The 17,736-nt window shown below is 33.0% G+C and overlaps 1 protein-coding gene across 1 annotated transcript in view; it reads right to left on the reverse strand.

Moving 5' to 3' along the window:
- Positions 1-17,736, reverse strand: part of LOC127938740 (solute carrier family 35 member F1-like) — a 76,700-nt gene that overhangs the window by 30,015 nt on the left and 28,949 nt on the right. Inside the window, exon 3 of the mRNA XM_052535569.1 lies at positions 8,026-8,201. Coding sequence (XP_052391529.1) covers positions 8,026-8,201 — 176 coding nt within the window. The remainder of the gene's footprint in view (positions 1-8,025; positions 8,202-17,736) is intronic.

Raw genomic sequence — 17,736 nt, forward strand, 5'->3', positions numbered from 1 at the left:
AGTAAGAAGGAGTGGATACAGCTGGCAATCTAAAAAGCCAATAAAGAAGCTTTCAGGGGTAATCATCAACGCAGAGGACAAAGCACTGACCTCACACATTACCCAGCAATCCTAGCACTCAATTTTGCAGGAGATAATGAAGATGGCATGATGGATATGCTGCAAACTGACTACAAACACAAAGCAGAGACCACTTCATAATAACCTACAATTTTAAAAGAATTTCAACAGGATGTTTTAAGCTACTGAAATGCATCTGAAGGCAGCGTAAGTTGGACCCTAAAACAGATAGAATCACAGAATCCCATAATGAAAATGGAATTTAAAGTTTGACATAGAATGGTGCAAAATTTGGATGAATAAATCAAAAGTAGGACTGTACACTTAATCAAATTGTGATATACCTTTATTCACCCCCGTGGCCAAGTGGGACACTTTTTATGATGGATGGAAGCGCTTTATTGGACTTCTTCTGTACTACTAAAAAATAATACCCATTCACTGCCAATTTTAAAGCTTGGATTTTGGAATTTTCATTTTTGGGTGAACTATCCCTTAAAACTATAGTAACTAACAAATTAACTTGGGTTTTTGCTACACTAACTTTGTTTAACCATGGTTAAGTATAGTAAAATCATGGTTAATTTTCATAAGGGTGTTTATAAGTCAAATTAATTTAAAACAGGTCAATTCAACAGGTATGAAATATGAAAAGGAAAAGAAAAATACTGTTAATGAGGAGACAAGTGCTGGACCTCAACAGGTTAGCTGGGAAATATATTTATTACTCAGAATGTTCCCAATGTCACAAGGTCCCAGAATGTCCCAGTTATTTTTCAAATCAAATGGATGAGACAAGCTGTGAAAATAAAAAACGGACTGATTTTGCTCTTGCAATCCACCAGGAAATCAAGCTCCAAAACATCTCAAATATGATTGCGCCCTAATATCAGTGATTCAAAAGTTCCCTGATGCCAACTTTCCAGACGTGTAGATGGCAGCGTAAAAACAAATCCCATCGGCATAAAATCAATATCAGGGGTAACATATCAAAATGCATAGCATATTGAATTCAGCTCTTTAGGGGAGAGTAACAATTGCTTGTTGTACAAAAAGTTTTACAAGCCTCTAATGTCAAATGGTTGCGATGAATCTGAGGAGGCGGGGCTCTTTACCACCACGCCCCCAAAACTCAAGGCCAATAGGCACAGAATCTATTGGAACCGGTCCAACATTCTAGCGGTCTTGGCCAGTGTTAATTTTGACAGCAAATTCGGATTTAGTCTTAGTCTTAGTCTTTTGAATAACACACCATTTAGTTTTAGTCACATTTTAGTCATCTGAAATGTTTTAGTCTTAGTCTAGTTTTAGTCGACTAAATATCATAAGAGTTTTAGTCTTAGTCTAGTCTTAAGTCTTTTAGTCTTAGTCTAGTTTTTTTTTAGTAGAACAAAGTCAACTTAGTTGACTTGACTAAATGTTTCCATCAGTCTGTTATGGAATGGTATTTATAAAATAAACATAAGGCCTGCTCTCAATGAAAAATATACATGCTCTCTGAAAAAGATATGCATTCCTCCTGAATGATATGCTATGCATAAGACATTCTTTCAAGATGAAGTACAGTATTATTGAAATAGACAACCACCTATATTATATTTGTATTATATGTTCATTCTATTTCTTTATTTGTGATATTTACACAAAGTTTACATTTTTTTAAGTTTGTTTTTGTTCATTTAAAATAGCACTGCATAGTCATCACTGTAAAATAAAATACACAATCAAACCAAAATGTATTCAGACACCTTCAACGTTTCTTACAATATCACAGTTTATTTGCTGTAGTTTAGAAATTGGTAATAAAATATGACAATAACTCAGGGTTAAACTGTGTCAGAACAACAAATTCATCTTGATAATGTCGGATGCAATGCTTAATTTGGTTCAGTCTGTGGTGTGAAAAGGTTGCATTAGCAATTAAAGAAAGAAACACTTAAGCAAAACATGCTCAGGTCCCTAATTATTTTATTTTATTTTTTAGTCACTAGTAAAACAATATAATCTATTCTATCTGATTTTTGGATTGACTTTGGATAAATTCTTGTTAAAACTACAAAGTAATTCAATCAAGAGCAGTGAGTGATTTACTTTCATTTTCATACATTAAAGACACTGACAGCAGAGCTAGTAAATTAGGCGCGGTCACTTTAAGAGACAAATGCATCCATTATAAAGATACACATCCGATTTCTTTCCAACTCTTTACTTTCACTGAAGACATAACTACAGACTTTTTCGAACACACTTTCCAAGACAATATTTAGTATGTATTTGTTGTCGGTACAAAAGCAAGAAGACTTTGAGACGCGTCTCTGCTTGCTCCCTGAACACCAGAACACCACGCTGCTGAATTGAGCTCTTTCACTTTTCGCTCTTTTTCGTATGTTTATTTAAAATGCGATTTGTATTTGTTCGTTCGGGTGCAGGAGGACGCAAACGTCCTGAAGGAGAGCTCGATTCAGTGTTGCGCGAGTAACCAGCTGCTCAGTTCAACTTTCCCGCATTGCGGGGCTGAAGCCAACTTGATGTGTTGAATGCTCGGAGCACGTTATAAAGCGTATTCTTAAAATACACATTTCTGTTTGAATAAATGCTCATATTAAAACATAGCATTACACATAAGTAGGTACAAAAATAATCAGTGATACATTTACGACCCCATAAAAATTTGGGTCGCAATGGCATTTCAAAAGGTCGCAGTGTAGTTCCCTGTGTAAACAACTAAACTGTTATGAAAACGTCCGCGAAACTGTGCGAATTTCTGCAAACTCATCGTTGTTCTCTTTTCTTTGTAACTGCTGCTTTGTTTAGCTGTTGCGCTTGCATTTGCCGCGGCTTTTTAAAATGGCTCGGCAGCTTCTGCATAGATCAACCTACCCTCAAAGATTCGCTCTGATTGTATCTCTTCTCCATTCGTCCCTCCCATATATTTTCGTCTCATTTTTATTCGTTGACTAAAGTGTCAGTTATATTTCGTCACGTTTTTCGTCATCATATCTGACTTTTTATTTAGTTTTTATTTAGTTTTCGTCCGTGAAAAAGGTTAGTTGACGAATATTTTTCGTCATAGTCTTCGTCAACGAAATTAACACTGGTCTTGGCTTACTTAATACCCATGAAGAACAGACAATTTAGTTAATATTTCTTGATGTCAAATTCAGCCATTTTAGGCTATATTACTTTCTAATGAAATGCCATTTCATTTTAGTTGCAAATTATATTTTAGTTGATGATAATTTGTAAAAAATTAGACACATATCAAACTGTAAGAGACAATACTTTAAAGTTTGACTCCAAACCCTGGGGTTGTGGGTTCGAATCTCGGGCTGGCAATAACACGACCCTATGGGTCGACCCTTTCCTTGAGCAAGGCATTGAACCCCCAACTGCTCCCCGGGCGCCGCAGCATAAATGGCTGCCCACTGCTCCGGGTGTGTGTTCACAGTGTGTGTGTGTGTGTGTGTGTGTGTGTGTTCACTGCTCTGTGTGTGTGCACTTTGGATGGGTTAAATGAAGAGCACGAATTCTGAGTATGGGTCACCATACTTGGCTGAATGACACATCACTTTTTTTTTTTAACTAAATGTATAAATATATATTAATGTAAACATAACCAATTTAACAAACAAAATAAAACATACAATTGAAAAAATAAATGCATCAGAAAAACATTATTCTTTTAAAATACATTAGGGTATAGTTTAATTAAATTTAAACCATTAACTATTAAAAAAAATTGTTACTTGAATATGAAAAAAAAAAACTTATTTTATTTCAGCAAGTTGGCATTTAATTCTAGTTGCTAGAAATTACATTTTAGATTATGGTAATCTGTACAAAATGAAAGAAACACATCAAACTATTGGAAACAATATTTTTTATCAAATATATAAATATCAGAAATTATTAATTAATTTGTTTAATCTAAAAATGTAAATTTGTAGAGACAATGTATATAAATAAACATCAATACAACATCTTGTCACCAAAATAATTTGAAGGTGGCATTTAGGACAGCACTAAACCTTGAGGCATGAACAAAGCCAAGGCAGAGTGCAGTTTTCACACATGATTTCCTCAATTTTTCTACCTCACAGCAACTGTTTTCAGTGTCTTTTTTTGTTATTATAACCGTTATTGCCATGCACTAGTCGTTTCCCGTTGCCAGCGTCCACTTGGCAGCCTTGGTACACAACTGACAGATTGGTAAGAAGAATTTTGGCATGCATTACATTTGTTTTCTATTTCTGCAACAATACTGTAGGAGAGAGAGCCATATGCTGGGTAGCCCCGTCCTGCTGGAACAACAACTATTCTGACTCTGTTTGTGTCCTCACACTGGGTAGACAAGTTATTCTCATACACTAATGTTTCTCCCATGCTTTGGGAGACTATTATTTCATTTTTATCTTTCAATATTAGTGAACCTGATACTAATGTAGCTTACTTGATACAGTACGCTATCAAAAGACCCTTTATACAATGAAAGCAGTGTCTAAACAGCTCAGAAATTTACATCTGAAACAAACAGATGCATCAGAAAAACACTATTCTTTTAAAATACAAAAGACATACCGTCGGATCAAAACATGATCGCTTTGGTCCATGTTCAAATGTTCATCAAAGCTTGAAATAAATTAACTGAAATAAAATATTTAAAATAAATTTATTTTAGTTCAGCTAGTTGTCAAATAGAACATTTAGCATTTTTATTTAGTTTAACTTAAAATATGAAAATAACTAATGCTTTAAATAAAATAACTGAAATATGTAATAATTACATTAATTCTGGTTGCCAATGCAATATATATAGATATATATTAGTTTAGTTTAACGTGACATATTAATATATCTAATCCTTGAAATAAACTAACTGAAATAAATTTTTACATTTTTTTCAGCTTTAATATAATTACTATATCTATAATAAATTAACTGAAATAAAATATTTAAAAAAATGTATTTTAGTTCAGCTAGTTGGCATTCATAATTTTTATTTACCGTAGTTTAACTTGACATTTAAAAATAATTAAATCTTTAAATAAATGAACTGAAATATTTTTATTTTGTTTCAGCATATACCAAGCCACCATTTTTATTTAGTTGACCTTGATGTATTAAAGATATATATATATATATATATATATATATATATATATATATATATATATATATATATATATATATATATATATATATATATATAGAAGATATGTATATGTCAAATATATATTTTTTTAATCTAGTATTAAATCTGTATATTTTAATCTAGCTGCCAAGGCAAAATGAATTATTAACATATCGTTTTAATTTAGTAATTTTAATTTCGACATATATAAATAACTAATACTTGAAATAAATTAAGTGAAATAAATAATAATAATAATAACAATAATTTATTAATTTTCAGATACATTTGTAATTTTTATTTAGTTTGCCTTGATATATTAATGATAACTAAATTAACTTATAATAATAATAACAACAACAACTAAATTAACTAATAACTGAGACTGAAAATAAAATAAAAATGTATAAAAACTGTAAAGACATATAGACAAAGCTAATAGAAATAACAAAAGCTCACAATACAATTTACAAACTAAAATCAAAATGAAAACCGAGAAATATAAATATAAAAATTCATAAAAAAATATCTCAGTGATACTAAACTAACACTGCCTCCGAGGTTTGGCTGGCTTAAGCAAATGAAAGCTTTCTCAATTTATTAAAAGTTAGACAAGGTGTATTTAAAATTGCCTCTGATCAGTGGAGCGCAGTGTTCTGGAATTGCCATAATATGAATCAGGCTTAATATTGCAGGGCAGAGCAAAACGTTGTCGCTTGAAATGTTTCTGTCAGCCATCAGCATTTGCCCCAAGTAATTAATAATTGCCTGGCCGCATTAGTACAGGAAAACACATTATGTCTCACCGGTAAAAAGTGATGCAGTTTTTACTAGAAAGAGAGAGAGAAAGGCTAATTTCCCTCCTTAGTCCTTCTCCAGTTCTGTAGTTATGTGGTTTAAATCCACTTTGAACGGAGCACAAGGGTCACAACAGCTACAAGCTACACAGAAGAGGTGAAAAGAGATGACAGGAAGGGAAGGAAATGAGAAAAGCAAGTTTCACTTTACCCAAGCTATGGTAAGATGACAGCCTCTACGTTGTGGGACTATAGAAGATGAGCTGGAGCTTGTGGACACAGACCGGCTGACAGGGAGCTGCTCTTATTGCCCTCTCATTATCCTAAAAACACACAGTACCTGCCCACTTTCTGTAGCGTGTGGCCGTGTTTACCAAGGCTGCAGACTCAACTCCTTGGTCACTGGAGTAGAACAAAGAGACTGTGCCGGTTTGTCAGGGGCCGCTGATGGCTCGCTCAGAGCGTCGTGCTTAAAATAATGAGTTTGTACGCAGCCTTTGCGTCCAATGTTTGCATGCTTCAAAATACAGTTCAGCAGTTCAGTCAATTAAAATGATGCATTATGGGTGTAAAAAGAGCTACGATTAAAAGTTACTATGCCAAACTTTTACTATTCAGATTATCACATGTAAAACAAAAAAAATACTATCTTCACCTATTATTTAATACTAGCTGATATATATATATATATATATATATATATATATATATATATATATATATATATATATATATATATATATATATATATATATATATATATATGTCTATGTAAAGTCTCCAAAACTGCAAAGGATAATGATAATAATCATCTAGACATGTCCATTTATTGTACGAACATATGACATCATTACTTACATGATATGTAAAATTTGATAGCCTGAATGCACTGTAAGTCGCTTTGGATAAAAGCGTCTGCTAAATGCATAAATTTAATTTAATTTAAATTTTTGCATTTTCATGGAAATATTCAATTTCAAATAACAAATACTGAGTTTAGCAGCATTATACAAAAATATTTGCTTGTTTAACCAATCTGAATCATACTCTGTGTGATATTTATAGTATAAAAGTATGATATGCGATTGTATCGCAGCAAAGATTCTCATCCAAAATAATTTACGGTCCCGCTTAGCTTTCAAAAAATGACTCATGATCTTAAAGGAGCTTATTAGAACAACCTGATTTCTGTATAAAAGAGTGTTAGTCAGGGAATCACATGTGATCTGATATAAATAGACTGTGAGATGGCATATTTCTCAGCTCAGAACACGACTCTTTTCCATTTCTATTCTAAGCCTGCTGAAAGTGTGCCAGAAAACATTGTGCCAAAACACCAAGCTCAACATGAAATCAATTATGAACTAAAACCTGAGGACAACACCTGTAACCTGACTAACCATCTAGACACACAGTGAAAATGCTTAGAAATATGAAACGTATGCCTTCTACATCAACATTAAAGCAAGGTTTATTATGCACTCCTATGTTTCATTTAGAACTATAATTAAAGGACAGAGTATTTATCCACATTTACTTAGTTCAGTCAATGCTAATTTGACATTTTACAAATAAATGATATTTAAACAATTTATAATATATGCTAAACTAAACACAATTTTCGCGTTTACTTCAGAAAAAAATGACAAAAGTAAATTATGATGCATTTATGTTTTTATTAATTGAAATATAGGAAAATAAGAGAATTTGTCTGTAATTGAACAATAATATTAAAATTTAACTTAGTTAAAAAAAAAAAAGCATATGAACATCAAAGTCAGGACTCTGACTGACATATTTCTGAATAGAAACAGGTTAGTAGTTTTGAAAGTTTCTGCCAGAGTCCCAGAAGAGGTCACAAACGAGACAGAAAAGAGACATTTTAATGAAAAACTTCAAATAACCTTTTTCTGACAGTCTCTCATAAAAAATATATGTGGTCTTATCGTCACCTTGTCTTACAGATAACCTCACGTTATGTTTCCATTTGACAGTGTTATATTAAACTGCTCAGAAACCTCAAGGAGCCACCTTTACCTTGCCTGACTGCGAGTGTGGTGGTGTAGACCAGGAACAGCAGGATGTAGTTGAGAAAGCACTGGAACACGGGGGTGTTTGCGTGGTAATCATCCGCCAGATATTTGCTGGTCAGGCCAATCCCACAGATGAGCAGTGATAAGACCTGGCCGAGGGCCAGCGTGAGAAGAAGTTCCCTGTCAACAGAAATCCAGGAGTCAGTGCCATATCACACAGATTCACATAGAAACTGTACTGTAAGTATGTACTGTGTGACCTTGACCCTGACAGATGGGCACATTAAAGGAATAGTTCACTCCAAAATTAAACTTTACTGAATGATTACTCACCCTGAGGCCATCTTAGATGTAGATGAGTTTGTTTCTTCATCAGATTTGGAGAAATGTAGCATTACATTACATTCTCACCAATGGATCCTCTGCAGTGAATGGGTGCCGTCAGAATGAGAGTCCGAACAGTTGATAAAAACATCACAATAATCCACAAGCAATCCACACGACTTCAGTCCATCAATTAATGTCTTTAATGGACTGGACTGGTGTTGGGTACTTGTGGATTATTGTGGTGTTTTTATCAGCTGTTCGGACTCTCATTCTGATAGCACCCATTCACCACAGAGGAACCACTGATAAGCATCAAGAAACAAATTCATCAAGATCTTTGATAGCAAATTTTCATTTTTCAATGAACTACTCCTTTAAACGAATAGAGAATTATAGAACTAGCTAAACTGTGAATGTTTAAAATGCATATAACGGTGCAACTTGTGCAGTGACCCAAGGATAAATCTCAACAACCTTGGAGAAAAATGGGTTTGGAGAATAATGGCTCCTGGTCCAGCTCTTCTTCTCACCCTTATCATAAAAGGGTCTAATTTGTCTAAATTTTACCAAGTGACAGATGAATTTGAAACATAAGAATGGGTGTAAACAACTTCTGATGTCAACAACAAATGACAAAAACAACAAAAAGTGGCTTCTGTATTTTTTTTTTTTTTTTTGCAGCTAAACAAGATTATATTCCCCTTTGGTTCGTATAGGTGTGTTGTGTGCAAGTTGAGATAAAAATACTCTAACAATTAAGTGTGAACAAATCGAAAAGTGCTATTACTTTGAAGACACAATATGTATCTCTGTGAAACGCTACCAAGCTTTTCAAGAGAAATCATTCAGCTGCAGGAGAAGACACATTTCTTTCTTTAAATGCTTCCCATCAATTAACACTTAATTTCTTGTTGAAGCACATTAAAACTCTTATAAACAGTTTGGTCTTAACAGAGTGGTTCCTACAGTACGATTGTGTGTGTTGGTAAATAAGTAAAAGTACAAATGAATCTAACCTAAAAAATAATTAAAAAAAATAGTTAATGTTTAATGTTAAACTGTTTGCACTAAAAAAAGTTAACTTACTATGTTAAAAAAAAATTTTTTGTTGTTGTTTGAAATAATTTTTTTATGTTTCTGAAAGGGTTCTCTTGCTCAATTTATATTTTTTTATATATATATATATATATATATATATATATATATATATATATATATATATATATATATAAATTGAAATTATAACCATTTAATATAAGTGTTTTCTAAATAATAAGTGTGTACAGTAAAAATTATATTAGATTTAACAGGTCAAGACCGTTACAGAAAAATGCTGTCAAATGTATGGTGTCTGAATACCATATATTTTATGTTAAAAATAATGGTAAAAATGGTCTATGTTAAACTAAAATATATTCAGTTTTACAATAAAATATTGTAAAAATTTATTTAAAAAATAAACACCATCTTATTCTTAATAAATATATATGCAAATGCAAAATATTTAGCTTCTGATGTTCAAAATGATTGTTAAATAATGCAATTAACACATTTTTTGTAGCTTGAAATGTATCAATTTTTTTCCCAAAAGGACTGACTGTATTTTAAATAATTAGTAGATTAGCTTTGCAAGTAACTTTCCAACACTGGTGACCTCCCATCAGCAAGCCTTTCAAGAGCTGTTTGTCACATCTTTCTCGTCGGATTTACATGGTGATAAAATCACACCAAAAAACAAACCAGCCTCCTGTAATTCATCAACACAGTTAGTCCGATTTGCCATTTTCTGGTTGGTGTCAGATGGTTCGTTACAGGTGATGGTAAGTGGGAACTGACTAGTGGAATCCACTTCTGACAGTGTGATAGGACGTTTAATTACGGGTGCAGTATGTATATGTGTGTGTGTGTGTGTGTGTGTGTCTGAGTGTATGACAGTCCAATTGGTGGGATCAGATTTACAGAAGGAAGGAAATACAGGCGTGTGGAACCAGGCGAGGGAATTAACTGTCAATCAACTAGGCTTAAATGCAGGGGGCTTGCCCTCTCTTCAAAAACCCCATCCAGTTCCCCAGTAAACACAGTGAATACAAAAACAGCCAGTGCTCGCTGCACCCACATGGGTAACGAATGAAACACACATACAGGTTAGTTCCAGAGACAACACGTGGCAATATGAAAGAGCAACCGCATTATCAGAAAACATGTGCTGCACTGGTACACCGTCAAAGACAAGGTGGAAAAGAAAATAGGGCAACCAAAACAACGTAATGTGTTTGTCCTACTTTTCATTAAAATCCTCTTAGTCTAGTACAACAGAGATAATATGAATGTTGTGCTTTAGTAGGTAATTGAAAAGTGGATTAGAGGCAACCTAAAAATAAAATCCGATATAACTACAAGAAATCTGAAATGTTTGTAATGCATTTTGTAACACATGCATATACATTAGTAAAAATTATTTTAGATTTAACAGACCATTAAATAAAATGTAATTATATCAAATGTATGGTTTTCGGAAATAAAATGTTTGAATACCGTATAATTATGTTAAAAATCTATTGGAAATAATTAATTTGAAAATCCATTAATATACAATCCATAATTCATTAAAAGAATAAATTTTTATAAATGTTCATTAAGAGTTCAGGGTTTGTGCTGTGTTTGTGCAACCAGTGAAGAGAAATATTACAATAATATTTACAGTCGTATTATTATTTACGGTACACAGTATTTTTCACATTATCACATATAATTCAGACAGCAAGCTCATTACTCAGAAAAAATATAATTTCCTAGCTGTAGCCCTGTAGATTCAGTAGCATTGCAGAAAACTATGCTAAAGGTTAATGAGATGTGCTTACAACAAAAATATTCATCTATTCAGGTTCAATTTCAGAGCCAAGTACTGCAATTAACTACAAACAAAACAGCTTTGAGACTTGGAAAACGTTACTAAAAACTTCTGTCTTTTTTTTGCCGTCACATTACAAAGCTGTCCTCATACAAGACAAAAGCTTGTATTATTGTTCACATTTAAAGACTCAGTTTATTGATTTCTTTTGTGTTTTTCACATTATGGTGTACACTTTACACAATTAATTGCAGTATAGGACCCTGTCCAAAATGGCCTCATTTAAAGTGATAGTTCATCCAAAAATGAAGATTTTCTACATATTTACTCACCCTCAGGCCATCCAAGATGTTAATGAGTTTGTTTCTTCATCACAACAGATTTTGAGAAATGTAGCATTCCATCACTTGCTCACTAGTGGATCCTCTTCAGTGAATGGGTGCCGTCAGAGTGAGAGTCCAAACAGCTGATAAAAACATCACAATAATCTACAAGTAATCCACACAAATCCAGTCTTTCAATTAATGTCTTGCGAAGTGAAAAACCTCATCAAGACATTTTTTTTTTTACTTTAAATTGTCATTTCCTAATTAACAAGTCCTCTATCCATGATATTGCTTTCTCCAGTGAAAAATGCATCATGTCTGAATCAGGAGAGAAATATGCACAGGTCGAGGACCATCTACAAGCCAAAATAATCCTAAATAGTTCTAAGCAAATAGTTTTTATCAGCTGTTTGGATTCTCATTTTGACGGCACCCATTCACTACATTAGTTAGGAAGTGATGTAATGCTAAATTTGTCCAAGATTAGTTCCAATAAAGAAAACAAACTTCTACATGTTGGATGGGCTGAGAGTCTGGAAGTAAGTAAATATTCAGCAAATATAATTTTTTAAGCGTGTCTGTGAAGTACATGAGAATGTAATATTTCTCATTTTCTATTTTATTTCTGAAGGTTGTCATGATTCACTTTTAACCCATTTGTGATTGCTACATAGACAAATACATTAACTCTATTTAACAACAGAGAAATATTACAGAATTATTCAACTGAAGCCAAGACAAGGAATATAAGGATGTGAAATTGTCACATTCAAGTTTACAACAGACACTAAAAGAAAAGTATCAAATACTTGAGGTTAAACCAAGAGCATTTATTACCACAGGCGACTCTAGGATTTCAGTCTTAGGGAGGCTCAGCCTTTAATCTGAGCATGAGCTGATGTGACCCAAAGGAATATTTCGCTTCAAGTGCGAGGGGTCAAATCTTGCTCCAGTGATCATTTTTCAAATAAATAAACAAATTAAAATAGCATCTGTTTGTCAGTAGATGTAAATCAGTAATCATGGCCTGTTTTGGCTGCATTAATGTTGTGATTTCACTGGAGTGAGATGGATGAGAAACTTTAAAGTCTTTTAATAATGCAATATCCTCACATAGCTTACTGCAGACACTGTTTTCAGCAGACGTCAAGACAGATCAAATCATCATTTTTATTTTTTAAGCAGGACTGGCAGCTGAAGTCCTAAATAGAGTCAAACAATGTTTGTTACCACTTCTTTTGTCGTGAAATGTGAGGGAATACACATCTTGTTTATGAGACTGAGATTAGCGAAGGTCCGATTAGCTCATCAGCTCTTCACCGGTTCTGACAATAATTGAGCGATGGGCAATTTCAAGATAACAGTATTGAAGTGATGGAGCAGATATCCGACATCTCTCATCTCTATCCCCAGGGCTTTTGTGGCCATTTTCTAATTTTCTCAAAGACTACAGGCTTTTGCCAAAAACATCACGGTCTGCAGGCAAATGCTTTGAGCTCCACAGACTGTAAAAGCACTCAGAAATGACAGCAATGATCAACCATGCATGACAATAATTGTGTGACTTGAGTCCTTTTTTTCTTCAAAATATGTAATTCTGATTGAAAATTGGTAACAAAATCAAATCAAAAAAGCTAACAAAATACAGAAAGAAATAATTATCATATAAAATAAAGATAAAATAAAAAAGTCGAATTAAAATATTATGTATTTTATTGACATTGCTGTCATTTTTGAGTGCTGTGACAATTTCAGTCATTTGTGACAATAACTGTGACTTGATGTTTTTCTTCAAAATATTTCATATTGATTGAAAACAATAAAATCAAATAACAAAATATGATAAAGATTATATGAAATTAGGTAAAAAATATAGACACTATTGTAATAATAAAAATACATATGATTCAATAATAAAATAAAATAATTGTAAAAATCACATAAAATAATATATATTTTTTTAAATAAGACAAAAATTGTACATGCTTTAAAAGTAAATTGAGGCAAAGGTAATAAACTCCCAAAAAATCATCTCCATGCTTACATTAAAAAAGCCTTTTCCATAAAACAGTACAGCATGCAGCAAATATTTCAGCATATATCATTTCAAATCTCTTTTTAAGAACAGACCGTCAATCATTGATGATTAAATAGTGAAATGTCATACATGACTGAGGCCTTGCATGTGTCTCAGAAGGGTCCAAAACCCACATGCATGAGCTCACTTCACCAACAGTACCACAGAAGTACAAATTTGCATTTAGATAGAAACCAATTTGCTTTTCTCTAAGGCAATTGTATTTAGGATGAAATATGTAGAGTTTATTTTTTATTTTTGGTCTATGTAACATTGCCCCAAGGGGAATTACCTGGCCGAGAGTTGAATTGAATTTGCTTTATAGCTCCTGTAAGAAGCTCTCTTTCATTATGGAGGAGAAAGAGTGACAAGGACAAAAAGAAAATGATGTTAAGCTCATATACGCTTTACTGTCCTTCACATGTACCTGCTTTGCCTTCAGAAATATATAAATAAAAGCAGGCTGCCAGCTGCAAAGCATCCACACAATAAATGCTCAGAGTGATGGATGATGTTTGAAAAGTTATGATTGGTCAGTCCAGTCCTCTAGGAAGCAGATATCTTCTTAAACTCAGACTATAAAGGAGCTTGTGTGTTTGTACAATCAGCATTCATTGCAACCAGTGAAAGGATTCATGCTGTATTTGTTGATCTCTACTGTTCTTCTCAAGGACAGGGATGCGATGAGGACGAACAGGGGAGCAAAACAACAAGTGAACTATTTATCTGCTGAGGCAAACAGAAAAAAAAGAGGTTGACACAATGGACCTCGGCCTCTGTTACAAAAGTATCCTGTTGTGTTGCACTGCTGGGCAATAAAAGACATTGTTTTGAGACCGAGTGTGAAAAATGTATGCCCTGTACTTTTTCAGGGACGTTTTCTATTCAACAGACATTTCATGAAAAAGTCATTCAGGGTTGACTTTCTGTTCTTGAAAAGATAAGAAATACATTCCAGAGAAGTATTTTACTTTAAAATGATTTTATCTATAAAAAGGTTTAATATACATACATGAATTAATTAACTAATTAAGCCCACTAGTACCATTAAATAAGCACTAAAAACAAGCCAGCTCTAATTTAAGATTTGGACCGAGTTATTCCAGAGCCAGAAACATCAGTTCTACCAACTTCACGAGAGCCAGCAATGATTTTTTTCTTACTTTAGAGAACCTGTGAATTCAGCGTAATTGGGAGGATTGTGGCACTAAAGTCTGTTATTTAAAAAAAAAAGATGACGGGGTGTGTGTGGAGTTGTAAACAACTTCAGATCTAAAAAACAAGATAGTCTGCAGGAAGATAGAGGCAGACAAGACAGGAATTTATCCAAGGTATCTGATACTCACTTCCAAGCAGGCTTATTAATCTACAGAACAAATTGGGAGGTGAGGAAACATATCTATCATGCAGCTTTCTTGGTCTTCAGTGGCTGAGGAGGAGGAAATAAATGAGATTTCTACCTGAAATATGACTAGAATGCATTTTAGAGCTGTGCATGGTCATCACTAAGATTTTAACCATGAGATAAATCAGAGGATTTAAAATTAAAGCCATTTTTGGCTTTTGACTAAAATGACATTCAATTTAGCCAATGTCATATTCAATCAGCAAATGAGACCAGTTACAGTATTGGTTATCCAAATTCTTCAAAATATCTTATTTTATATTCAACAATATATTTTTGGAGTTGAACTATCCCTTTAACTGATTAAAGGGCAAAATAAATAACTAAAAAATGATGAAGAAGAAAATTACAGTATTATATATATATATATATATATATATATATATATATATATATATATATATATATATATAATAAATATAAGTATTATATTATATTATATTATATTATATTATATTATATTATATTATATTATATTATATTATATTATATTATATTATGTCATGTAATGTAATTTGTTGCAGGGCTGTTGAATGCTTTAATCTGATGGCTGGCGAATGTTCTAAGGTATGCAAGTATTTTGAGGGAAACGCACGGCTAAAGTAGCTCCAGACAGGTCTTGACCACATTACATGTCCATTATTTCAAAGGCCCTTACAGCCTACAACAGCAAAATAACCAAAACCCACAATGACACTGACCAGGCAAATAATACAGTAAACAATAAGAGAAATATGAAAAAAATGGTTTTGACACTAAATTACATTTTATTGTGTACAAAAAACACATACTCTCTTTCTCCCGCTATCTTTCCCTTACAAAAGCACAAACATACAGTATACAAACACACACACACACACACACACACATACATGCAGACAGAAACATTTTTATTTTCAGTTACTTGCATGTTGTAGTATTTTATTTGTCTAATCACTCACAGTAATTCTTCAGACTTACTTCAAGCTCTGATTTCCAAAAGTCTTAGATCAAATGATGCTTAACTCCAATGGATGTCTTGTCAGATCAATAGACTTTATTTTACAACAAAGACTTACCAGCAAACTCCACCTTAACAACTGAAGGAAAAAAGCTTCGAAGTCAATTTGACAAAAGTGGTCTCTGTCTGTTAATCTATTCTGACAGACTCTTTGAAAGAGTGAAGTAAAACGCGACACACTTTATTTACGGCGTTACTCTGGGCTTCTCAGTTGCTCTTGTAGAAAAGAAAGAATGTTTAAAGATTTATAATTTTATTGCTTTTGTATCTCCGGGCATCTCTTAATCAGGTCTACACTAACTCTTAAGTCCCAATCAAACATAATTTTCCCTCAAATGACTCAAGTCCAGATCAATAAGATCAGACTCAAGTGATTAAATCTTTACATATGATAACATAGATTTCATTTTAAACAGCATATATATATATATATATTAGTGCTGTCAATCGATTAAAAAAAATTAACTAATTAATCGCACAATTTTTTAAAATTAATCGCGATTAATCGCGATTAATCGCAATTAAAAGACTGAAACTTTTTGGATATGTAAATGTAAAATGTAAATAATTAATGTAAACTCAAGACAAAGAAACTATTTAAATTCAAAATATGATTGTTTATTGGAATTTTTGTTTAACTTGTAACACAGATTTTCTCATGTAAACAACATACCTGCAATAAACCATCAATATCCTCCAAATTAACTGTTGGCTTGAAAGCCATATTTATTACAGAAATAAAAGCTTTAAAACAAAAAGGGGACAAAAAGATCATTTTGTCTTTGTGCATAGGCTATAGATTAATTAGATAAATGAATATCTAAATTTGTGCCTTGTCGTCTACGGTATTTTTTTAGAACTTAGAAAAAAGATGCTGCAGCCAATGAGCAGCCAGCGGGGGCTGCAGGACGACTCAACCTCCGCAGACGGTTTTTAATGTTTATCAGACAATAAATACTCAAGATTTTGCTTTAGTATAACTCACAACGAGTTTCACACACCTTCTCCGGCCACGTTGAGTTGTTGACACTTAACAGTGGGAAAGCGACACATGCGCTATTCACTTGTATAACTTAAGGGTGAATGGGTAATGTAGTTACTGCTCTGGGTGGGATGAATTAGGAAGCTCACATTGTGAAGGGCGCTCTGAAAATCGGCAGTGCAGGTAAAAGATTAAAACCTCTATTAAAACAGATGTCCAAATGAGCGTACCGGTACGCTACAAGCACGTTCTGGGCGCACGGAGAGGTGGCGGTACGCTCAAGAGCTATATTTGGAAGTGGCGGTACTGAGTACTGGTGCTCTGGCCCACTTCAAGCACTGGCAATGACTATACTTTGGAATTTTTTTGCAGTCCACTTAGAATTCAACATGGAAATTAGAATTCACTCATGGAAAACATTAGAATTCAACATGGAAATTTTTTATTGGCATTGATTGTTTTGAAATTCAAATGGTACTTACATGCCTGTGTTTTTATTTCTGTAATAAATATGGCTTTCAAGCCAACAGTTAATTTGGAGAATATTGATGGTTAATTGCAGGTATGTTGTTTACATGAGAAAATCTGTGTTACAAGTTAAACAAAAATTCCAATAAACAATCATATTTTGAATTTAAATAGTTTCTTTGTCTTGAGTTTACATTAATTATTTACATTTTACATTTACATATCCAAAAAGTTTCAGTCTTTTAATTGCGATTAATCGCGATTAATCGCGATTAATTT

This window comes from Carassius gibelio, chromosome A20 (genome assembly GCF_023724105.1).
Source record: "Carassius gibelio isolate Cgi1373 ecotype wild population from Czech Republic chromosome A20, carGib1.2-hapl.c, whole genome shotgun sequence".
In the NCBI taxonomy this organism is placed as follows: domain Eukaryota; kingdom Metazoa; phylum Chordata; class Actinopteri; order Cypriniformes; family Cyprinidae; genus Carassius; species Carassius gibelio.